The sequence below is a fragment of the Chaetodon auriga genome, chromosome 4 (assembly GCF_051107435.1).
Source record: "Chaetodon auriga isolate fChaAug3 chromosome 4, fChaAug3.hap1, whole genome shotgun sequence".
In the NCBI taxonomy this organism is placed as follows: Eukaryota; Metazoa; Chordata; class Actinopteri; order Chaetodontiformes; family Chaetodontidae; genus Chaetodon; species Chaetodon auriga.
Window position 1 is genome coordinate 4,086,542 of NC_135077.1, and position 25,198 is coordinate 4,111,739.

At 41.3% G+C, this 25,198-nt stretch overlaps 1 protein-coding gene and 1 pseudogene across 1 annotated transcript; one reads left to right on the top strand and one right to left on the bottom strand.

Moving 5' to 3' along the window:
• Window positions 1-2,814: 2,814 nt before the first annotated feature.
• Window positions 2,815-3,765, top strand: LOC143319882 (forkhead box protein D2-like). Its single transcript, XM_076729130.1, has one exon. It carries the CDS (start codon window positions 2,828-2,830, stop codon window positions 3,740-3,742), a length of 915 nt encoding a protein of 304 aa, XP_076585245.1. The 5' UTR covers window positions 2,815-2,827; the 3' UTR covers window positions 3,743-3,765.
• A 5,548-nt stretch (window positions 3,766-9,313) lies between these two features.
• On the bottom strand, window positions 9,314-10,219 carry LOC143318990 (sialidase-3-like; annotated as a pseudogene).
• Between the last annotated feature and the right edge of the window lie 14,979 nt (window positions 10,220-25,198).

Consider the following 25,198-nt stretch of genomic DNA (forward strand, 5'->3'; position numbering starts at 1 on the left):
GTGAAAAGGTAAAAGTCAAATATTTGAGTATGACTAAATTAAGCACGTGGTGTTTGTGTGCTTGTGTTTTCTCTTTCATAATCTCAGCCTGCGGAAATAGACACCATTGTTTGGTCTTGAAAAGAGGGATGATATGGGATCAGTGGTGCAGTTGTCCTAAACTGAGACGTTTCAAATATACATGTCACAGATAAATATTATTTATGAGGACTGGAAAGAAACAGCATTCATCATGATACTCAAACGTTAAAATAAAGGTGTTTAATCACCGTTGTATTATTTTTCTGTCTTGACTTTTGAAGGTATAAGAAGTACAGAGTGCGCTGTGTCAACTGCTGGCATATCCCGAGGAAAGACGGCAACTCCAACTCATGCTGCCTTAAGTGTGGAAACTTTGTGAGGCTGACCTCAGCTCAGCGGAAACACACCACGTAGGGAACATACACAGAGCAAAGGTTTTTATGTCCACATGTGACGAAGCTCTTCACACACACTCGCACACAACAGTTCAACAAGACACTCTCGGCTCCTGCAACCTATAATTCACCACGTGTGTGAGTGCAGACATGTAGGAGCAGCTTCTTACATCTTACTTGACCCAGTATTTGACTTAGTTTTACCGAAGCCATGTTGTACCTCAGGCAGCTGCACTAATTCCCTTCATGCTGTTTACACCAGGCAAAAACAAACAGTTTGAAAGCCTAAGAAGAAGAAACTTTGTAAAACCTTGAAAAAATGATCTGTACTTCAGTCTTTACTGCACGGATCCAGTTTGTGCCCCCTGCTAACCTGCATGTAGCATGCGTGACAAAACTTAAACAGATGATGGGTTTGTTTTGGATATATTGATGAGGCACAGACAGTTTGGAGCAGAGGTAAGAGTTACTGAATGGCACACTGAAGGGCTACTACAAGAAGTAGATGCACTCAATGGAAAGTTTAGTCATAATTGGTGACACTTTTCATCTAAATAGCTTCAGTGTTGCCCGAGTATAATGGTCAGCAGTGCCAGATGGCTGCAATATAAAGTTATTTCTGTTCAGGACCAAATATGGCAACCTGAGCACAGTGCTGCGTTCACTGTTACTAACTGCAAAATAATTTACCTCTCTTGACCTTGACAGTTAGACTGTCTGCTGTGTTCAGTAGATGCACATTTAATAGCACAAGTTAAATGAAGCTATTTGTTTTGTTGTCTTTGTCATCACTTCTAATTGTGGTTTTGTGGGAGTTTGTTTGTTTGATTGATGCACTGATTTCGTTCTCATGCATGTTTTCCGTGAGAAGACGAAGATAGATTTTTGGGTGAGATTGAATGGGTTGTGGTCTGTATTAAATTCAGTTTAAACCATCCAATTTGTTTTCTTGGTCTTTTTAGGCGCATAAGTATGGTCTGTACTTGAAATAATCCCCCTATTAAAATGCATGACTATAAAATAGTATAATAGTTTCAGAAGGGTGCACATATTGCGTTAAACTATACGGAGAGGCACAAGGAAGAATTGTTCATTAATGAGACTTCCCACAGTTTCTTCAGCCCACCCTGCAGTACAGGCCCATTTGCCTGGTGGGTGGCCTCACACGAATTGATACAGTGCAGCTATTATTTCAAAATGGATTACGTCTTCCTCTTATTTGAAACAGCCAGCCAGCCAGCGAGAGAGAGAGAGAGAGAGAGAGAGAGAGAGAGAGAGAGAGAGAGAGAGAGAGAGAGAGAGGAGAGCTGCCTCTCTCACCATGTGCCAAACTATCCAGCAATGACGAACACCGTAGGAAATGAGTGTTGTTTAAGCCAAGAACATAAAAGATAGAAACAGACTCAATTAAATAAACGTGCTTGCTTCATTTTTGCATGAAGCATATTTCAACCCAAACTGTCTCACCTGCTTTGGTCATTTAAACATCAACATAATGAACATAATGAACAGCGATGGAGAGAAACTGAGTGCATTTACTGCAATTTACTGCAAATTTGTGATACTTGCACTCTATATCAGTATCATGATAGGCCACCTCATACTAATACTACACCACATTTCACAGGCAAACATTTGTTTTTCATAGAAAACATGATAATCTTGTAAATATAGATTAGGCTACCCAGTAGTATATAAAGTAGTTAAAAGTGGCTTCACACTGACCAAAGACACCATTAAGACGCTTCTCACAAGTTCATGCATGAACAATCCAATAATAGTATATATTATTGGAAACAGACTCTTGTATACTGTACTTCTATGTAGGATTTGTAATTTAAAGTTAGATGTTGAATGCAGGACTTAGTGAACACGAATATTTTTGCAAGAAAGGATAAAAACTCAATACACACTGGGAGTTATTTTTGAGACAGTAAACTACAATAGGCCTAGAATAAAACATTCAATGGATAAAATACAACAGAATGTGAACAGAGCGCTGTGAAGGCAGACATGTATGCAGCTGCAGTTTGTGTCTTTGCAGAGGAATCCAGACTTGTCCCACAGTGAAAACGTGCCTGTGGAATGAATGTCTCTCATTTAACAGCAGAGATGTTCGGAATGAGCAGATGATTGTCGCCATCATAACATCCGGCACCATTATCACAGTGTACCATTCATAACGTGGACGGTCGTTCAGAGCTCTTTGCTTCAGGTTTGCATCTGCTGCTGTTTTGATGAAGACAGGAGGAGGAGACAGTTCAGAATGGGAGGCTAAGAAGTCAAACATGCAGTCAGATGCGCAACTTTTTTTTTTTTTGTGAATGAAAGTGGAGAAGGGGGTCTGTTCTGTCCCAGACAGGCGCTGATCTCGCCTGCTGGGGCCGCCGTGCCACCGGGCACTCTGGACCATGACCCTGGACAGCAAACTCATGGACGAGACGGACATTGACGTGGATGGACAGACAGACTGTGGTGAAGACATGAAGAACACAGACTTCTCAGTGTGTAGTCAGAGTCATGCCGAGTTCGAGCAAAGCGCGTCTTCCTTCACCCCTGACGAGCGGGAGGAGGGAGACTTTGCAGTCCGGCTCCAGGATGGTCCAGGCGGGAGCACCGCCTCAGCGAAGCCTCCGTACTCTTACATCGCTCTCATCACCATGGCCATCCTCCAGAGCCCGAAAAAGAGACTTACTCTCAGTGAGATTTGTGATTTTATCAGCCAGCGCTTTGCGTATTATCGGGAGAAGTTCCCAGCGTGGCAAAACTCAATCCGTCACAATCTGTCTTTGAACGACTGCTTTGTCAAAATACCGCGGGAGCCTGGGAATCCTGGCAAGGGAAATTACTGGACCCTGGACCCCCTGTCCGCGGATATGTTCGAAAACGGGAGTTTTCTTCGGCGGAGGAAACGTTTCAAGAGGCAGCATTTCTATTTGGGAGCGCTGAAAGACTCCAGGGCGCCGGAGCGCAGCCTGATGCCCGTTTTCCCTCTGCTCGGAGCGCACAGGATGGCTTACTGTCTCCAGGGTCCTGATTTGTACCACGAGCCGGGCATAAGAAGTGGTTCAAACTCCCACACAAGTCCCAGCATCCCACCTGTGAGCAGCATCATACCTGCGCTCTCCTCGCTCCTCTCAAAGAATTTCCCTTCTTGTCTAACCTTTGAACATTTCGACCCGGGACGCTGCGCCGCCGTCCCGTGCTTGGCTCCAAACTCCTCTTTCATGCCTCCTGTGTCGCTGCACGGAATGATACCCAACTACGTTTCTCACTTGTCCACTTTCCCCACGGGGATCATAAAAGCTTCGTCTAATTCAATTTAATGGATTACGTCCATTAAAATGAACGCCCGCCTGTCTTGAACTTACGGGCAGCCGAATTTTCTTCCTCTCCTCTTCCTCCTGAGGACAAACCCGTTATGTTACAGATTTTTTAATGATGGCTTTCTTACAAACAGGCCACCATATTCAGCAATTTGTTTTAATTAAAGCAAATGTTTTGTCTGTTTTTTTTATAAAGAAAAACTGACATTTTACATTTCTTAAATATGTTTGGAATAAAATCGATTGCATTTACGCAGAGTCTTTGTAATTTGAATTAAATAGCACAGGATTTATCATCATTGTAGACACTATCAAATAATGCAGCCCTGTAGACCATTTTGTCTGTCACATTTTAACGTTTTAACGGTATTTTTCGTATTTTTATTTCTGTTTCTACGAAATTTAAGACGAGACATAAATGATGACATAAAAGATTTGTGCGAACTGAAGCGCACCAGCCAGAAAAAAAGTAAAAAAAAAAACAAAACAAAAATAAAACTAGCTTCTAATTATTCACTACATATTCTTACAATAATTTAACACAACTAATTATATATCAATAACAACAATTCTGATAATGATAATAGCAGAGCATTTCTGGCCAAAGGGAGCACTTCATTTTGTAAGATCAGATCGAAGAAAATAAAAATGGTATTATAATGAAAAGGCTGTGCCCATATGTGAAATCATTGGCCAATAATTCCTGAGAAAAATTAATAATTCACGCTCTAGGCAAAGTGTTCATCTTCTCTGAAACGTCTCTGCACAAACACTTACTGGCTTTAACAAGAAATGGAAATTGGTCAAATGTGACAACACGCGGTTTATTTTGGATTATGGGCTTTGTTATAAGTTTACAGTGGATGTAAACACAAGAGGTTACAAAAGATCCGATCATGTGCACATTTTGTCTCTCCCTCCCCTGTTTATTGACTGTGTGTGTGTGACTTCTTCCACATCATGTTTGCTTTAGTCAAAACAGGCCTTCATATTAAAAAGCACACAAATACATCTGATCATCTGGCCGTCAGGTATCAGGCTTTTACAAGTTAAAACTGTATAGCTGGCTTTAATCAGACGTTTGTTTTGATATGTGGAAATGTGAGTGACAGAAGGGCGCCTGCATTTAGGAAATTAAGGATTCAGGTCGTTTAATAAAAGCAGGAACAACACAACTCAAAAACACACAATCATAATCTTATTTAACTGCTGTAACTGTAGACACGTATGAGCAGTAAAATGTACTGAAACATCAAAGTTAAATTAGTCAATATGCAGAATGGCCTTTTTTCTGAGTGATGCATTCACTGTATGTATATCATCCCCATTTTAATGTAGCTTCAGGTGGAGTTAATCTGTCAATTCTTCTACATAAATGCACAAAGCTCATCACATGTATTTAAATGCAAAATGATATTAGATATCTAAATATGTATAGACATTTATATTTAATCTACATAAAAGTTTGTGTCTGTGCGTTTGTGTAAGAGCTTATGGGTACATATACGAGTGTGTACGTGGTTGCAACTCTAATTCCAAAAGAGGAAAGATGCGGACACAGATAAAAAGTAAAAAGAAGCATGCTTAAATGAGAGAAGAACAAATCTGCAGTGTGATGATTCCTGCACAAAAGCCAAACTTAACCTGAAATATCCAGAACTAACATACAATTTTTCCTTCCTCTTTTTTCAGTCTTAAAGTTTTACCCTTTGTTCAAAACTTAGAGAATTACTGAGACAAGTGAAGATGCATGGACATTTATTTCAGTCGGTCAACCTAAGTTGAACATGTTTACACTTTCATGTACAGTTTTACATGTTTTTACAGTCAATCTTGAACACGGGCTTGCTGAGGAGGTGGGAACAATTTCTGCACTGTAGTTACTTTTATCCAGAAGAACATTCAGTAAATGTGTGGAGGAAACGTCTCCCAGGATGTAGCTGCTGGTGTAAGTGTGATGTGACTCAGAGCAGGTCTTCTGCCGTCTGTAAACAGCTGCCTTCGACCCAAATACATCCTCAGGGAGCAGTTTGCTTTTCCTGGCACGCTCAGTCATATTTGAGTTTAATTCAATTATAGAGCACATGCACACCCACAGTGCTGTTCCCCCCTTTGAAAAACTAAAATGTCCATATATCTCCATGGAGTGTGGCCCATTAAAATTAGTCAGCGATGTGTGAGCCCGAATCAGACTGCAGCATGAGCTCTGTGACAGGAAATATGATGAAGTGTGTATATTTGAAGAAAGGGGGACCCCTCTGCAATCCCTTAAGACTGGAACAGACAAATGACAGAGACGTATAGTATAACAGCAGAGCCACCCATGAGCTCATATTGCACGTCTGTATAAAAAAAGAAAGACTTTACTGAAAGAGTGGAGTCCATTTCCAGTAGTGAAAGAAGCAAAATAGAATTGAATAACAGAACAAAAGTTAAACATGCTCATGTTAAGTCAAAATTGAGGGATCAAAGTCAAAATTTTACCTTACTATCACACCATTTTCAATTGTTATCACAATTTATTAAAATCATAACTATTTATTTCATCTTTTAACAGTAATGGGCTTCCACGCAAAGGACAAAAAGTGCGTGTAATATTTGTAGAGAAAATGGCAGAGAGGGAATGACAGATTGAACGCAAGGTTGACAATCCAGTTTGTTTCCACAGATAACTTTCCATACAAACAGCCACAATCAGATGAGCTTGATAGAGCCTCGGCTCTCTTTCAGAGGTGTTGATGTTTGTTAGGGACAAATGTGTCCCATTATAGCCATGGCTTGAGATAAAACCACAACAAAAGCAGAAAATGGGAATTTTTTTTTGTTGTTGTTGCAGAAATAGTCCTATTTTTTCCAGCTGTTTAGCCTCCAAACAAGCGGACACTGACAGCAGCCAAAGCAGAGAGCCGGAGACATGACGTAATCAGCTCAGCCTCAGTCACCCATTAACTGATGCAACACATTGGAGAAATTGTCTTTGCGTGTTTCCTGCAGGGAAGGGGCTTGCACACGTTTGCCCAATTTAACCACACATCTCCCAAAAAACTTTCTTGGTCAACAAAATGACACACAGAGACAGACCAGGAGCAAACACTCGGACCACTACAAGCTTGGTGACGTTCTTTGGTGAAGGGACGTTTGCTCTTAGTTTATCTTTTTCATTTTTTCTTGCAATGTGACCCTGGCATCTGTGCTCTTTTTGTTTTTCTTGGCATCTTTCCCAGCATGTACCACCTGAACTCATAAAATAAGCTGAAGGATAATTTTACCCACATTACAAAATACATGTTTGATCACTCACACAGAATTTAAAATTCATATGCAGTTTATATTCTGGATAATCCACCTACTCTGAGTACTGTTTTCCAGGGAATCCTGGCCACACATATGAGCAAGCCTATGGCCACGCTCACTGCTCTGTGAGGTTGCACTTCTGCACAGCTGTGCTTTGAGCTAAGTGCTACAGCTAGCTCGCCAGCGTGCTCAGACTGACTGACATTTACCATCGAACTGCAAGAAAAGCAGCAGCGTCCTCAGTCTGTCGATCAGGTGTGCTGGTGTCCAGATTTTAGTTTATATTTCAAAGCTTATAAATGAGTTTGTTCCAAATTAAGTAGACCTGATTAACTGAGACCATAATACTGGATGTTGCTCTTGAATGCAGTGTCTTTGGCTCTGAGTATTTCCTGGGGACATAGATCACACCTCTCCATCCTGTTTCTTAAAATGATATTACAGTGCAGTAGTTTTGTGAGATAGGACATTTGACATGTCTAAGTTTCAGTTTGATATGTTTAAATTTTGAGATATGCATTTCTCAGACTTCTGCCAACATGCCAATGGAGCATAACGTCAGTTCTGGCAGACCACTGAAGGTTTCCCCCAGAGTTCACATTTGGGACCTATTTTGTTTACTATTTTTATAAATGACTTGGCTAAGGACATTCAATTTAAAATAAACCCCTATGCTGATGATACTGTCATTTATATGCATGCTCCCTCCACAGTACAGGCGGTGGAAGCACTTCAGATTGCATTTCAGTCATTACAAACTGCTCTTACAAACTGAATTTAAAATTGGTTTTAAATGCTCAGAATGTTTATAGTTTTCTCAAAAACTCAAGACCCTTGTGCAAGTACTTTGGTGCATGGATAGACAACAAGCGTTCATTAAAGTATATTGTTAGTATATATTGCATATAGCTCTGGTAGTTACCAGCTACGCTCTTCCAAGCGGTTGCTTTTTTATGTAGCACAGAACTTGATAGATCTGGAGAAAACTGCACTTTCCTACTATACACCTTGGATGTGGGATAATCTGAAAAAAAGATCGAGACACATTTATATCCACTGGTGAATTTAAGGGCATCATAAAAAATGTGGTGAAGGAGGCATGTGGTTGTTTTTCTTGAGAGGCCACTGTGTTTGAATAGCTGTCACGTCAGAGAAAGTTTGCCTGCAACAAGGGCCAATTTGATAACAGTCATAGTTGTGTTTCCAAGCCAACCTGTTTATCCATTAAAACAGGAAACAGAAGTTTCCCACTACCACTGTTTTAATTGGTCAAACAACATTTTCCCTGACTGATAAGTAAAGCAGCTGTGAAGGGATTTTTTTTTTTTTTTTTTTTTTTTGTCATTTTGGAAACCCCATTCATTTTTCATGAGAAGACATTCTGGGAAACGTGCTTACTTGCTTTTTTCAGTTAGCTGAGAAGGTCAGTACCACTTTCATGTCTAGTAAAGTATGAAGTTAGAGCCAGGATACAGTTAGCTTAGCCTAGCAGAAATACTGGAATCAGGGCAGACACAGCTAGCTAAAAAGTCTACCAGCACAGCTAAAGCTCTGTAATTGTAGTTTGTAACAGACATTTAAAACCCAAAACTTATGATTTTACGGGGAGTTACATGCTGTAACTATTTCTTGGCACAGATGATGATTTAACCACTTACTGCTACAGAGCACCCAGACCAAAAAACATTTAACAATTCATTAATAATTACAGTGCAGACTTGTTACAGTGCAATTACAGTGCAAAAATGACTTAACTAACTTTAACTGTTGGCTTACTACAAATCCGACACCTGTTACCATTTACTTTATTAACATTTGTAACTACAGAATTGGGGGGTTAGAGTAAGGAGGTTTATCAGAAAGCTTGTAATCCTTTAATGGGTTCAATAATGGATTTAATAATTTCTTCCACATTAAAAAAACTTGATTAGAGTCAATGCTGTATTCCCAATGAAAACAGGAAGGAGAACTTTCCTGCTGCCTTTGTTTTTGGCAAAACAGCAGTTTCCTATGAGAGGAAATCTTTGTTACTATAGTACGGCCCCATTAATTTCTCATAAACATTTCATTCTTATACAAAGCAACGTTAAGCTTCCCATAAATATTGCATCTATTGAATTACATATCATCATATATTTTCAGGGCTGGTTATATAATCTAAGTCAGCATCTTAAAGTCAGGTGTTTTTATAATAATGTTAATTCTCCCATACAAGGAATAATACAAGAAGTCTTTAAAAATAGAGAAAAGGCTTCACATCAAATAGAAGCATTTGTTTTACTCCCCAAAGCCCTGCTTGACTTCATTGTAGCTCAAAGCTACAGAGGATATCTGCTGAGGTTCTGTCTGCCTCCCACACCTCATTAGACATGCAAACCAACCATCATCAATGTAAACCAGGTCTGAGCAACCACTGGGCCCGCTGTTGATGATCCACGGTTTGCTCCACATGTTTTAGATCCTGTGGAGATTTATTGAGATACACTCCTAAATGAATCCTTTTGGCATGATCACTTGGATGGATGAAGAGAAGCTACTTGTTTGGGTTCTGGCTTGTTTCACCATCTGCAGCTTCACTCTGAGCTGGAAAGGAGACCACACTTCCCTGACAGCCTGTACCCATCTCCACGCGCTTTTTAGCACTGTTTCGACTTGGAAATCTAATCTCTTTTGCTTCTTCTGACAGCTTCTTCTCAATAGCCTCCCTCTGCAGGCGTTATAGTAGATGATGCTATTGTCTTTTTCATGAACAAACTGTCATTTCACATTTAGTTGACTCATTTTGAAGCGTTTTGCTAAACTATCACTTTCTACCAAAATCCTCACTATACAGAGGGCATTCATATGGAGCAGCTTTCAGTTTTGATTTGAAACAGAAGAGACAACTGGAGCTGGACAAAGAAACATAAGCACAAGTTGGAACAATCAATGTTTGTCATGTGATTGAAGACCATGGCCTGGCTCAAGAGCAAATATGGCCCAGTTCTTGGTTTCACAAAGTGTGTCAGTCAAATCAGTCACGACACTCCAAGTTTGTCCAAGATTCTTGCTCGTGATGTAGCAGAGACGGGTCTTGTTGGCGACACGTTGCATCTGCGAGGCCTCTGTGTCCTCAACACAGATGAAAAACAGGAAAAGCGTTCTGCTGTTTTTCTCATACACTGGGTAGGGTTTATAGGACATGCCCATCAATATGTGCTCTGACCACTGAAAAGCATATTATTCAGAGTTGTGTACATAAAACACCACAGTTCTGTTGAAGTTAAAAGTCATACTGTATATTCAGTAATTTGAGGTGGAGAAGGATAATGTCCTTAATCGTCCTCATCTCAGAGCTTTCTTCCCTCTTCAGCTTTTCTGTTGTCATAACCAGATTTTATGTACTGGTGTCTTCAAGATTCAGCCTCTGCTCCTCAAAAGGTCGAAGAGTTTAATTTTCTCTCTCAAACGAAAGAGCAGCAATCCCGTAAACCCAGTGAGAATCAGATTAAAAGACTGGGTTGGTGAACAGGCTGGGTGGTGCACCGTCATGGAGGACTTTTTATTACAGAAATTTAAACTCATTGACCAAACACAAAAAACTTACCAAAAAATATCATTCTGGTGGTTGACGTCTTCCCCCCTTCTCTCTCTCTTAGTGATAAAACAAGAGCCAGTATTGACACCATGGTTGGGACACACTCATGCTTAATCCAAATTAGACTATTGTTTGATTGTATTTCACTATTCATTCTATTTGGGGAACAAACTGCCATCATATCTACCAGTAAAGTTAAAACTAAGGCACAAATCAGGGCACAAACAAACTACAGAAATGTTTGACAAATGACCAATGTTTGAGGAATGTCACAGTGACAATGTCACCGTCCTATAACAATCGATAAAACTGCCTATGTATGCGTGTCATTTTTATACATTCACAAGTGAATTTTGCATCAGAGACATGAGCTGTTCAAGCAAAAAATAAACCAGAAATTGGAGAAGGGAGTGAGGCCGGTGGACACACACACACACACACACACACACACACACACACACACACACACACACACACACACACTGGTTTGAATGGCAGCAGATGGCAGTGATGCAGCCTGACCAGTGTACATTTGTTGCATACTGGGCTGTAAAGGTTTAAGGTTACATGTATGTGAAGTGGGAAGTGACTTTTACATTCTGGAGGTGCGTTAAATTGAAGCTTTACCAATCAAATCAATTCGAAAACAGGACTGTGTGACCGAGCAGCAAGGGAAAACCCTGCATCAATGCATAAAATGTAAATGTCACTAAAATGAGAAAAAAGCGTCCTGGTTTCCTGAATTTTCTAATTCAGATGTTTTATGGCTTCACAAGATGTTTATTTGTTACATATTGGTTTAAAGGTCCAGTGTGTGGGATTCATTGGCATCTAGTGGTGAGGTTGCAGATTGCAACCAACTGAATATCCCTTGCCTCACCCTCCCCTGCAATGGCTGCTAAAAACATGAAAGCCAGTGTTTGGTTTGTCTGTTCTGGGCTACTGTAGAAACATGGCGGTGCAACATGGCAGACTCTGTGGAAGAGGACCTGCTCCCTCTGTGGATATAAAGAGCTCATTCTAAGGTAGCAAAAACACAATGATTCTCATTTTCAGGTGATTATACACCATAAAGAAAGCATAATCATGAATATTATTATCCATTTCTGCCAATAGATCCCACTAAATCCTACACACTGGTCCTTTAAAAGACAGTGTTGAATGGATTCCAAGCCGCACTGAAGTCCTTATGAATAGTAATTGTTTTTATCTTTTGATGGATGGTAACAGCCTCAAAGGCAGTTCTGATGGTCTTTACTGGATGAGAGAGAAGGTGAGATCTGTTGTAAGAGCTGCTTCCTACGATGCTGTGCTACACGCTCGACTGTATGCCACCCTGCAGCCCATAAATATCACAAATATTCCCCCTCTCCTCTCCTCCTCCCATGCCCCTGCTTCTCCTCCCTCCAACCCTGCTGCTTCGTATCCACTCCTGCCTCCAATGCTCATAAAAATGTGGAGCTGACAGGTGCTGGAGACCCAAGCCAGGATACAAGAGTTGCAGGGACCATTAATGAGCTCTGGCCTGATAACTGTTGAATATTTCTGGATCAAATAAATCTGTACTTTAGATTCTTTCCAAATATATACACATCAACAGCTGCCATTAAATTTTAACTGACTGGTTTGAGATGTTTTTTAGCGAACAAAAGTGGGAGACCTGAATCAGCAAAAACAAACAGCTGCAAAGTGTTTTGAAGACACCCGCTAGCCAGACCGAACTTGAGGTCTGGCTGGTTGGAAGGGGAGGTAACAGGGAAGGAGAAGTCAGACGGAGACAGAGGAAAGGTCGGTGTCAATAGCAGCTTTGTTATTTTAGTAAAAGACTTGAATCCTCCTCCTCCTCCTCCTCCATCCATCACTGAATTGGCCAGCCCTGGATGTGTCTGCCGCAGTTAGGACAAGTGGGATGACTTGGATGTTTTCTGCTGTTGTGTTGACAAGCCTCTCATCTGAGCATGCAGTTAAGGACCACCCAGACTGACTCTCATAAAAGCACACTCGCCTTCGCCCTCGCTCGCTCTTTCCTCCGCTCATATGTCAGCTTGTTATCTTCCATTTTCTTAGTTGGCTGCCTCGCTGTCTTTGTTCACTTTGTCCGTGTGCATCATGCTGGCAAGTTGTTAATAATGAATCAGATCTTCAGTACCTCGCCACCAAATTAGCAATCACCATCACCATTGTTCAGCCAGCCGTCTCATGTGGAATGGATTATGTGATTGTAAGAAATGTACAGGAAGTATCGAGCACAGCAGGGCATGAGCAGTGAAATACAGGTGGATGCTAGGGTGAAGGTGGGGTTTATAAAATGCAAGTGCAAGTAGGAGCAAGTGTCAACATTGCTTTTAGGTCAGTGGTCATGGAGTAAAAGAGCGAGAAGCGCACTGACAACTTACTTATGTATGTATATGTGCAATATAAGTGCATGAGTAATTAATATTACAGAGAAAAGATTTGAAGTCACAGTTTTAGGAGCTCCTGTCTTTTTAGTTTAGATTGTACTTCAGTGGTCCATACAGTGTTAAAGAAACACAATTGTAATTAAATAAATTTACAGAAACTAACTGCCAAATGGTAAACGTGGAGCCCTCCGGGCCACCACCATCTTTGAATGTTACTCGAATTACCTCAGTGCTCATATTTGCACTTTATCTGCCCTTAACTTCATGTCCAATAAAGTGACTGTGCTGTATCTGCTCTCTGTGCTTTTCAAAGTAATTGAGGATACAACTAAAGGTCAACATAAGATTAATGTCAGATCCAGGCAGCGACAATGTGGAACCAATCTACAATACATTTCCCAATCACTGACAACCTGTAACAGAAGATAAGTGACCATGCAGGCCGGGGTCGTCTGTACAAGCTCTGCGAAGCCCCTTTGAACCGTAATCCCCCAAACGTTCACTCACACAGCAGAAGGCCTCACTAAGTGGAGTGCTGTCAGCAACCACACAATGCTAGGATTCACTTCAGAAACAATAAGAATACGAAAGAAGGGAGATGCACATGTGCAGAGAAGCAGACTCTTTCATAAAACTGGAAAAAAAAAAAAAAAAACAAGTTGAAAGACATGAAAGCTGAATATGTCCGAACATATGGAAGCCAGATTTGTAGCAGATTTCCGATCATACAAATACAAGCTTTCCTGGTTTTTTTGAGCAAGGAAGGATGGATGGAAGACGAATGATGACTTGAGGGAGTCTGTTTCATTTTAGACTGCGAGCGGCTCATGTATATGCCAAAGCTGACGGACAGCTCCATTCGCAGTGATTCGTGCTTTGATTCTGACGCTCATCTGTTATTGCAGGAGAGGAGAGATGCTGTCAGTCAGGCTGTGTGATTCATTTATTAATGCCAGCCGCAGGAATGATTCATGAGGTCCATTGAGAGCTACATGACAGATGAAATAAAGACTTAAGTTTCTCTCAGACTTTGTTCTGATTTGTCCGCCAAAGCAAACAGTTAATAAAACTACAGGAGCTGCTCTCAAATTTCATTTACATAGAAATAAAATATCTATGTGAGAAATCTTTGAGGAAATGATGAGAATAGGCTACACGGTGAGACGGCAGGCGGCATATAATCATTTTTTTCCTGGAGTGGGAAGCAGTGAAAAGAGAAGTCTTGTGCTAGACGTCATGCTCTTGCATAGGTCTTACCTGTGGTGCTTGCTTTGATTATAACCAAGTAAAAATGAGTGAGACAAACTGTCTGGACGGTTTTGGTTCCCTCTCATCGATCTCATGGTGTCATTATTGTCCGTAGCAGGCAGATGTTTTCAGTGAAAAAGTGATTTAGAGGACAGATTTCTGCTTTTGTGTCAAACGTTGCCAAAGACTTACCCTCATTTTAACCAGCTGGGACAGAGAGAATACCATTAGTTCCCTCTTTCTCTCCCAGAGCCATAATATGATTGATGTTATATCACTGTGAGACACTTTGGCCTGGTTTGAGGCTCCCATCACCTCTAAGTGTTCACAGTACACATCATTCACTGTGATAGATATGTATAGCCACACACACATACACACAAAGCCCTAAACACCCACACAGGCCCACACACTCGCCTCATACCGGTAAGCTTCTCCATATTCAGAATCCAAGTAATTACATGAGATAACACTGAGTTTTTAAGGGAATCCAGGCACTTTATTTTCCAGCATTTACTGCTCCATAACCTGTGCGAGAAAGGTACGTTTCGCTGCTCGGCTCAGGAAGAACAACAACTATTAAAGCGCCAAGTGGGATAAAACCTAATAGCACCCAATAACCAGAGCATCAACGAAAATAACCATGAACAGTTCCAGGTAACACACCTCACCGTCATAGCTTAGCTGGAGCAAACGTGGGCCGATGCCTCAGTCATCCATGTGTGTGTTTGCCTTGCCACGCGCTCGCTGGTTTTACTTAAAATCTCGTGATGAGAGCGAACTCTGAGGTCAGCTGAGCCAGAGGGGAGAAATATGAAGGCTCAGGTAAAGAGCCTAAAATATATAATGCAAACAGGACTTAAACAAACTAAAACTGGTCTGCTTTATATGATGCTGAATGGCCAGGAACTCGTAAATACGGATTGTTTTCTGTCATTTAGGAGGGATACTTTAATGGTGTGCTGTGTAACAAGCCACATCTTTATCCTGTTAAACTTTATTAATTTGGCCTCAGCTTTCATCCAAAGTTTATAGGCCTTCGAAATGCCTCAATCCCAGAGGTGGTGCTTGTTGAACAGGGCTCACCCACTGTTAGCTATGTAAACAGCTGTAACCCACCCACCCACACACCCACCCACACACACACACCCACCCACACACACACACACACACACACACACACACACATACATGCTGCAGAGGAAAGAAACAGTGAATCCATAGGAGCTGAAAAAAAAGATGCTCAACTACAGCTGAACCTCAAAGGAGCACTGTGTGAGTGACATGCAATATTCTGTGTGCGCGGGCCAAATGCGTAAATCTAACAGTGCAAAGATTCAGAGTTGAGGGCAGAAAAATGTGACATATTTGTAGTGTGTTTCAGAAGGGGGGCTGCAAGTCGTAATTACAATAATGAAAAACATCGCTGCTTAATTTCAGTCATTTGTAGCGTATTTAGTAGTTTTAACACAATAATTTAACATAACAAAAATGTGGTTTGGTTGGAAAAAGAACAATAATATTGCTGTGTGCATGGCAGTAATAATAAATACAATTGAATTTGAAAGTTCATTCTGGGAAACAAAGACAACACAACAACAAAGTCTCGCCACAAAGTTCACTCAGAAGCTGCTCTGGAGCTTTCAGTCGTATTTCAGCATCTTCCTCCGCAGATGAAGTCTGCGCAGCAGTCACAGCGTAAAAGCTGAGACTCGTTCTCGACTTTGAAAATTTGACAAAAACCTTCGGATCAAGAGCTCCTCCTGAGTGAAGGCATTGTTTTCGTCAGCTGCTCCTCTAATCTAAATCTTATTTTTGCAGCTAGATCACATTTTTGTTCTGACTTCTGGTTGTGAGGAAAAGTGTGCGTACTTACACACTTGATCCATATTGTTTCCGGGTGTGTATTTTTATATGTGTATATTACACTAAGCCATCAGATGTGTGTGTGGTCAGGAAGCGCCGCTGGTGGTTTACTGTAAATAGATGATGGTTTGAGTTAAGTGTTTAACTGTCCTGTTCCTTGTTCTTCATGTCTGCATGATATTTATTTATAGAGGAACTACAATTAAACAGAGAATAGATCTAATCATGGAGTAAAACTTTCAGCTGTGCTTTAAGGTGTTGTTTATGTCCAACAGTGGTATTACAGTCATACAATGAACTTGATAAATGTTGATTATTGTCGCTGGAAACTGTGTTTTTGTCACTGGTTCAGTTTTCATTATTCAGCAGAAAGCTCTGGACTTTGAGTTTACTTTTTTTTTTTAAAGATTCCCAGTTGTTCAAGATTGGACGGTTTTATTCATCACATGCTCATACAGTATGTGCAGTAAAATTTAGGGACTTTGAGACTGTGCTAAAGGCTAAAAAGGCTAACTAGCAATGGAGCATGAATTAGAATAACAGTAAAAATGGCAAGTGTAAGAAGAAAGGACTGAGAATGTTTCGCAGGTTTGTAGTATTTGTAGACAGAAAAGTGTATTTTTATCATGTTTAACGCTAAAATCAGTATTTAAATCAGTCTTTTGTAGCTCAGTAAGTTCAACCTGTCTCATTCCCTCTCATCAACACCTTCCTAAAACACACACCCACCCACACACGCAGTAACTGGACATGTTTTGACAGGTGGTCATCACTGGTTTATACTGTATAATAGCAGCCTGCAGAAGTTCCTCCGGGAACGGAAGAAGAGACGGAAAGAGAAGTAGTGTGCGTGTGTGTGTTTGTGTTATGTCTTTAACCAAATGACAGACAACCAGGGCAAACACACACGCACACACATGGAAGAAATATAGAGAGGGATTGAGCAAGACGGAGAGGGAGGCTGAGTGTTATTTCAGTCACAATGCATCCAGTTGTCACTGAGCCCCATGACCAAAAGCCTTTTCATTCCCTCCTCTCTGTTTCACAAACCACCTCCGTATGCCGCGCAGCACATCTGGCGGACAGATGTCTATCTCTCCTCCATCTCTTGTTTTCTCTCCCTCTGTACTCCTTTTTCCTTTAGGCAGGCCTGGTGTTAATCGCTCTCTCCTCCACCTGGCCCAGACCACCCACACACTGAGCGGGGCAGCGGAGGCCCACCAGCAGAGAGTGTGTGAGTGTATTACACCATGTCATGTGGACAAAAGGAGGGCTGTACTTAAATTTACACAGAATCAATAATGAATAAATGGTCGAAATGATTTGTGTTTGAAATAAAGTTAATTCTGTTTATATGTTTCTGATTGAACATTAAAGATGGCAGACCACCTTCTGCCTGTTTGTGCTTGTAACAAATATCACTGCATTCATTGATCTTAATTGTTTTTACATTTTGCATGATCTGCAGATGATAAATGGAAAAACTGACAACAACAGTGTGTGGTTCTTTACTTTCAGAGAGTTAGTGTTCAGGTTCATTTTGGGCTGCTGGTTTGAACTTTTTCCACCGTGGACAAAAATAGAGAGAATTCGGTTGCACTGTGCTGATTTAAAGGTACTTTGATGCTGACTGGATACTTAAAATCTTTCTTACATGCAACGTTTTCTGAATTAAAGAGTTCCATCTTTACCACCAATTTTCAACCTTTTCTTTAGGTTGACTGTGGATATACACTCTAACCACTGAATGCTAAAATTATACATCTGATGATACATTTCCAGGCTCGAATTCATCCGTCATCTCATATGCACATTAGATACAGATGACATAATGACAGTGATCACGGTAAATTATCAAATGACAAAAAGATGGCAGAAAAGTTGACAGAATGTCCCTTTAAATAATTGTGCAAGCCGCTTGGAAGTTGCACAAGTTTAACATTTAGCCTTTGTCGCCATCTAGTGGTGAGATGACCAAAACAGTCAAACAATAAGACCTGCACCGCAGACGGCACAAGGCATGAGATAACAACTGCACCTTGATGAGCACTCAGTTGCCAGTATATTAGGTACATCCAGCTAAGACTAATGCGGTCTAATTCACAGTCCTGCTATAAATGTTCCCTCAGGAAGGTTTGAGAGTGACGCTGATTCAACTCTATGATCATTTTGGGTGATGTAGTTTGTAGTGCTGTTGACCTGCACTGCATCATACAGAGAAGTGTTTCTGTTTTTTGTCCTACTCTCATTGATAAAAATGGGGGTTCGAAATGTTAGAAACACCCATGCTTTGTAGAGGTGTGACAGACGCACTGCAGCTCGAACCTGGACACCCCTCCAGAGACCGCCCAGACTGGCAGGATGAGGAAAGCGTAAGATCAGAACTTACTCCTCCCTCATTGAACGCCGAGGTGCCCTTAAACCCCACCGAGGACACTAAGTCCCTGTGCTCTCTGTCTTTTTGTTAACATGAGGGTCTTTGTAATCTGTTACTATAAGTCACTTTCAATTTTGCTGGAAATTAGATGTGGAAATAGGTCAGAGTACTACATCATCACAGATTTTAAAAATTATTATTGAATGACTTAATGTAAAAGTACCTTAACATCAAAGTTGTTTGAAGGTGCCTCCTATCTTTGCTCCCATGCAGGCAGGTTTTTGTAACATTTATGAATCATAAAAACATGAAAACATTTATCTGAAAATGTGTCTGGTAGTGATCAAATACTTGAACCATAAGCCTGCTGCTCAGATCTTATTTTCCCAAAAGCAGACAAAAACATTTATCATCCATTAAAGCCGCACGAAGGATTTATGACATCAGTGTTTCTGAAATTGCGGCTTTGGCTCGGCACACGAGTGTACATGATGTTTCTATGAAAGAGGGCATTCATTTCAGTGAAAATATCCCAGATAAATAAAGATTTTTTGGTAACCCCCAAATTTCAGAATGAGTCAATGGCGATTATACTGACAGATAATACTTAGATACTAATACTGCTTATGTCCTGGCAGAGTTTTCTTATTGGCATATACAGTATAAGCACAAAAACAGAAGAGATGGCTGCTGCATTACAGACTGAGCTCCATCTTCCACCCATATAGCAAAACAACAGCAGCACGGTATGTACAACCATACCATTTAAGAGCACAAAGAAAACTGCATGTAGCTATCCTCCAAAACAAATAATCAAGTTCAGAGTGAGGAAGCTCCAAACAGGAACTCAATATATTTTGAATTAGCGATGAAAAGTGAGGGAGAAAGTGGAAAAGTGATGCAGTGTTTCCTATTATTGCAGGATGGGGGGCTGACGACAGGCCCGAGTCCCTCCGCCACGCTGTGAACACACCAGTGGAATTTGGACGGCAGCAGTGCTGATGATGAGAAACATGAGAGAGGAAGACACAATACTGTGTTGTTCCACGCAGTGTCATCATGACCCGAGGGCACTCTTGCCACACACACACACACACACACACACACACACACGCACATTGCATGTATGCTTAGAGACAATCACAAATAGAGAATATTCACAATCAGAAACTTTCAGCACACGTTCACACTGAAACACACACACACACGCACGCACACACACATACAGGCCATTGTCAGTGCTCATCTCATATGGAAATATTTGGAGTTGTGTTGCCAAAAGTGGAAGTGGATGCGAGTGGTGCTGTTTGAAAGGCCGCAGCGCACTCGTAAAGTTCTGCACGTAATCTGGCTCAGGTGATGACGCTTCAGAGTCAAAGGTCACGCTGAGGATTCGGGGTCAAATGAGTCACGCCAGTCCTCCCAGTGAGACTTCCTGGGCTGGTTCTCTGCCCCCGCTCATAATTTCTTTTCTTTTTTTTTTCTCTCAATGTATATTTTGTTGAAGTTTTTTAGCTTTTTAACAAAAAAAACGAAAGAACGGACGCCAAGTCGGACCTGCGTGTCTTTAGTGTCAGTAGAATGCCAACTGCTCCAAGTAATACTCTTGATTTCATGCAACATATCGGTTAAAATATAGTTAAAATAAGTTGCCTTGTGCTAACACCACCAGCATGGGTCATTCTCTGTAAGCTCAACCACATATTTTCCCCATTTCTTGATATATTTGTCTCATCTACCCTTGCTTCTATATGAAATGTGTTCATATGAGGCGACTTTAGTGCAGGAGGACTTTTCTGCCTTTCTGCACTGATTCACACAAAAAAAAAAAATACATGTGAAAATTGTCCTCCTGATTAATAAAAAAAAAAGCACACAAATGGAAATGAACAAACAAGAACAAATTGTGTTTCTGAAAAAATGCAAAGGGAGAAAAATGGGGAGGCATGTGAGGTGAATCAGCAGGTTCTTCAGGTGATGGAATGGAGCTGAGCAGACGTGACAGGTTAGAGACACGAGGAAAATAGATTAGTCGCTTGAAAAACAGACAAGGCTAAACTGAGGCAAAGCATACGAGAGAGCAAAACAGCAAAGACTTGTTACCAGGCTGAGTTCAACAAGACGCGTGAGGAGATCCAAGTTTTTATCCTGTGTTTGATGAGTGTGGATCGGCTGCAGCTGAGGTGGCTGATTGGCATGGGGAGCAGGTGTAGGTGAGCCGAGAGTGCAGGGAAACACCCGATCCAGAGACACACACACACACACACACACACGAACACGAACACGAACACACGCACACAAGGACAAACACAAGGAGAGACTGACGTGACAGAGGGACGGGGGAAACACAGTAAAGGGAGGAGGAAGGAGGCTTCCTGACAGTCACCCTTTATGTCTCATTGAAAACACAGTTCTAAATAAGAAGACTTAATATATTTGTCTGAGCTGGAGATCCTTAAAATAACCATTTAATACTCCCAGACTTCTGATGTCAAAATGGCCGCCAAAACTATCAAAAATTTCCTCCTTAGCTTCTCCAACACAATCCAAACTTTCTCTGGAAGCCAAATCATTGTCCTCATGGGTCAAAGAGGTCAATATTTACCTCACTGTCTTCAGTATCAGTCAACATTTTCTCCACTGACTCTAAAATTTTCCATAAATGTTTGTTTTTGATAGCCATAAAAATATGGTCTTGTGCCATTTATAGAGCAGATTGATGGAACCTCATCACAGGTTTATATGTTTGACTCTGATTTAGGTGCCTCGTGGTGCTGTGCCGCTTGCCTGGCTCCTGTCCAGCTGTTGACGTTGCATGTACAGTATGTGTGCAATCAAGGAAACGATTGATTGGAGCCATTATGCTCTGATTAGCCCTGCTCCCTCCCAGCTGAGTCAGTCTATTCTAAGACAGGAGACAATAAAGGAGGCCTTTCTCCTCCCTCCCTCCCTCCGTCTGTCCAGCCTTCCTTTCTTTTTCCTCTATATACTGATCCTTCTCTACTTTTCCTCCCACTTCCCTCCATCGTCTCTCAACCAAACCCCTCCCATCCAATCAGCCGGGTCTTTTATTTTTTTTTTATGTATATATGAGTATGAGGAGTGCCCTCACACCTGTGGCTGTGGCAGACATGTCCTGTTTGGAAAAAGCCTCTCCAAACACCTTTTATTCACCCCTCTGCCTACCTCTCCATCAGCCCCTCTGCCCCTACTAAACCCCCGACACCACAACCCTCCTCCCGCCCCTCTGCTCTGCCAAACCAGGAAGTGTGCGCAGGAAACAGCTGTCCCCCGCGTCCGCCCGCTCGCCCCAGGCCAGGTGCATCCTGGGAACAGAGCAATGTGTGACCGTCGACATGTGGCTGACACTGTACGAGGTGCCGTTACAGTAATCAGGATCGCTGTGAACTTTATGCAGCCACAAGATAAAAATAAAGCACCTTGCTTTTGGAAAAAAAAATCTGCAATGTTTTGACCTTTGTGTCACGGGGCAGTAATGAGGATGAACTGAATCATTTTACGTTTGATCTGCTTGAGATGCAGCAGCCCCACAAATGACTGCTTTTCACCAATTTCACAAATGAAAGTCTGCTTACAGGTGTTGTGGAGCACTGCTATGTGCCAAAGTTGTATAAAGCCGTTTCTGGCTGCAGAGGGAGCTGTGTCAAATCTGAGGAATTGCCTCAAATGATGTCACTTAAAGATAACATGAGTTAAAAATGAAACAAGTCTGGGGGTGTGATGTGAGATAGAAGCTTTTCTTTATTGATTTTAACAGATGTAAACAGGTTGGTCCTGAATGTTCTCTTATACACTTAAGGCCAGAAAAATTCTATTAATACTATTGGAATTTTTTAAAAAATGTTTAAAAATACATGTTTGCTCATTAGTATAGTTTTAATAATAGTGCAACATATTCCTTCTGACACCTCGAGCGCTGCAGAGTGCTGGTGAGAGAGATCAGGTCTATGCCACATTCAAGTGGGTAAGATCAGATTCCAGGCTGCCAGTGTGAACACATACTCCTGCTTTGACCTAAATCTCAAACACAGACCGAAACTCTTCTTGTTGTCGTTTTCTGCAGTTGGATGGCCGGTCTCCAGGACAATCAGGAAAAATAAACAGAGTGGACATCTGTCGCAGCAGAGGAGGAGAGAGGGCGTCTGTCCCGGCCAGCGCTCGCAGCATTGTTTGTCACTTTCTCCATGAAATGCACTGTGAATATTGCCTCAAACAATTAGGTTCCAGTGATCCCTATCGCCCGGCACACAATAGTGTTTACATGACGTGGAGGAAATGTGGCCATGGAGCCCACTTTAGGGAGTGTGTGCGTGTTTTCTTGGGCATGTGCATGTGTGTGTGTATACATATCCTTGCTATATGTACACAGGACTTCTACGACTCTCAGCTGTGAATATTGTGTGAAGGTTAAACAGTGTTGGGGCACTGCAGGCTGACCAGCAGGTGATAGCGGTTTGAGCTGATTACTGCCTCTAATAGAAATGCCTGTTTTCTCTTTTAAGCTTGCCTGAGGAAAGATCTTACAGATCAAAACTCCTGAATTAAAGTCTTTACTTTATTTATGTGCATACACTTAAATACACAAAATATTGGTGTGACATAAGAAAATTACTTTCATTGATTTTTCATTTTACTCTCCAGTGCTCTCACACTTTAAAGTGAGACTATAACATTTGTTTTATAGTCTGGCATCAGAGGCATTTTAAAGGATGTCACATGAGAAAGAGGCTCAGCAAAATTCATCCACACGTGTTCCGGAAGCTCGTTCATTCAATATCACTGTAAATACTACTTTTCCTATCATAGTTTTATTTTAGTCTACTTATTATGCTACATATATTTTACCTATTATACTTCTGTTGCTGAAGTTATTATTGACCTTCTACACTTTATTTCTTTGAAAAACTTTATTACTCTATCGTCTCTATTCTTCTGTTCCTGTAATTTTTGAGCCACAAGAATTTAATAAAGTTCTATTTTATCATATCTTAAGCTGAGTTGGTGAACTATTGTAGCAGGCAAGCTAACTGCTAACATTCTAGCCATCCATGCGCATGCTAGTGCTCAGGAGTCACGATAGCACATCAGTGTCTTTTTTCTTTCTTTACCACATTGAATAAAGGTTTATTTAAGAGATGGGAAGAAGTGAATGAGGTCACTAATTGTCCATTAGCAGGCTTATTGTCCCCGTGATTATCAGGGACAATATATGTTCCCACAGTGCCTTCAAACGATGCCTGTGTACCGTCTCCTGTTTCATTACTGTCAGCTGAACATGCCTCATTTGTGGGGCAGTTATCATGACAGGAGGGTTAAATAAAAGTCGATGGCTGAACACTGCTGAGCTACGACAGCTTCCTTCATTTTGGACTCTTCGGCTCTCTGTTTCCTCCAAAGATCAGCTCTGTCATGGCTCGCTATTGCTCAGTTGTGTAAATTTCCATGTCAAAGTTCCTCATGGTTGACCTCTGCATGAAATGTTCCACTGACTGACTGACTGACTGACACTGATTGCAGCGATTCCACTGAAATGAATTTATTTCATCACATTTCGTAGCTTCAAATGCTACATTCAGTTTGGCTCCTGCACAACATTTTAACAGCTGATTCTTTCTTGAGGCCACGAATAAGTCGCAAGGTTTTCATTTTCCACCCCTCACCCACACATGCTTACTGGCCCAGCAAGAAGATCAATGTTGTTCCTGCAGGTGCGCCCACGCGCGCACACACACACACGTTTGTACTTACATCCTTGTGAGGAAGCTCATTGACATAATGCATTCCCCAGCCCCTTTCCTTAACCTTAACCATCACCACTAAATGCACACAACAATCCACAACCACTGTTTGCCTAATCCTTAACCATTACTCTAATCTTACTCCGATTCTTCATCCTAAAACTTCATGATTTATATTGTGGGGACCTGCATTTTGTCCCCACAAGGAAGACGAATCCCCACAGAGTGACTGTGCAAACACATTTATGTCCCCACAACCTGAGTAATACACACCCACACACACACCCACACACACACACACACACACACACACACAGTAAGAGAGCCTTTACATATACCTTTATTTTTACTGAAGTATCTTGTGTATTTAACAGAGAGTCTCACATACAAACACACACACATGCACGCGTGCACACACACATGCTCAAAGGCTCCCACATCAATACTTCATTACTGTGGAGGGTATTTTGAGGTAGCCAGGAGGAGGGCGTGACAGCTCGGCTCTGAGATTAAAACAATCCTCTCTTGATTTCTTCCTCACTCAAGGGAAAAGCGGAAGCCGTCTGTTATCGTTTGTTTCTATTATTATTCCCCATTTACAGTTTGGGTGTTCACACGGGGCCTTAAATGAGATAGTTAACGATTTGTTTTTGGTGTCTTTCCTCTTTTGAGACAGCTGCCCAGAAAACTGTGACTGTCTGAGAAGTCAGGTTTTTACAGTAAGATGGGGGAAACCCAAAGTGTACACTGATTTGCTGCCTGCTGGCTCATCTGACTTACTTCACAATGCAGAGAAAACGGTGTGCCACTAATAGCTCCTTTAAGAGATATTGGCAACGAAAACTGCATTTTCAAACCCTTTGGGGTCCAGATTCACTTTCAGACTTTGCTTTGTATTTATTTTTTGTCTTTGTCATCTTAATAAACCAGTTT

Bases quoted from the DNA above. Each gene is read 5' to 3' on its own strand.
- LOC143319882 (XM_076729130.1), top strand. From the start codon at position 2,828: ATGACCCTGGACAGCAAACTCATGGACGAGACGGACATTGACGTGGAT.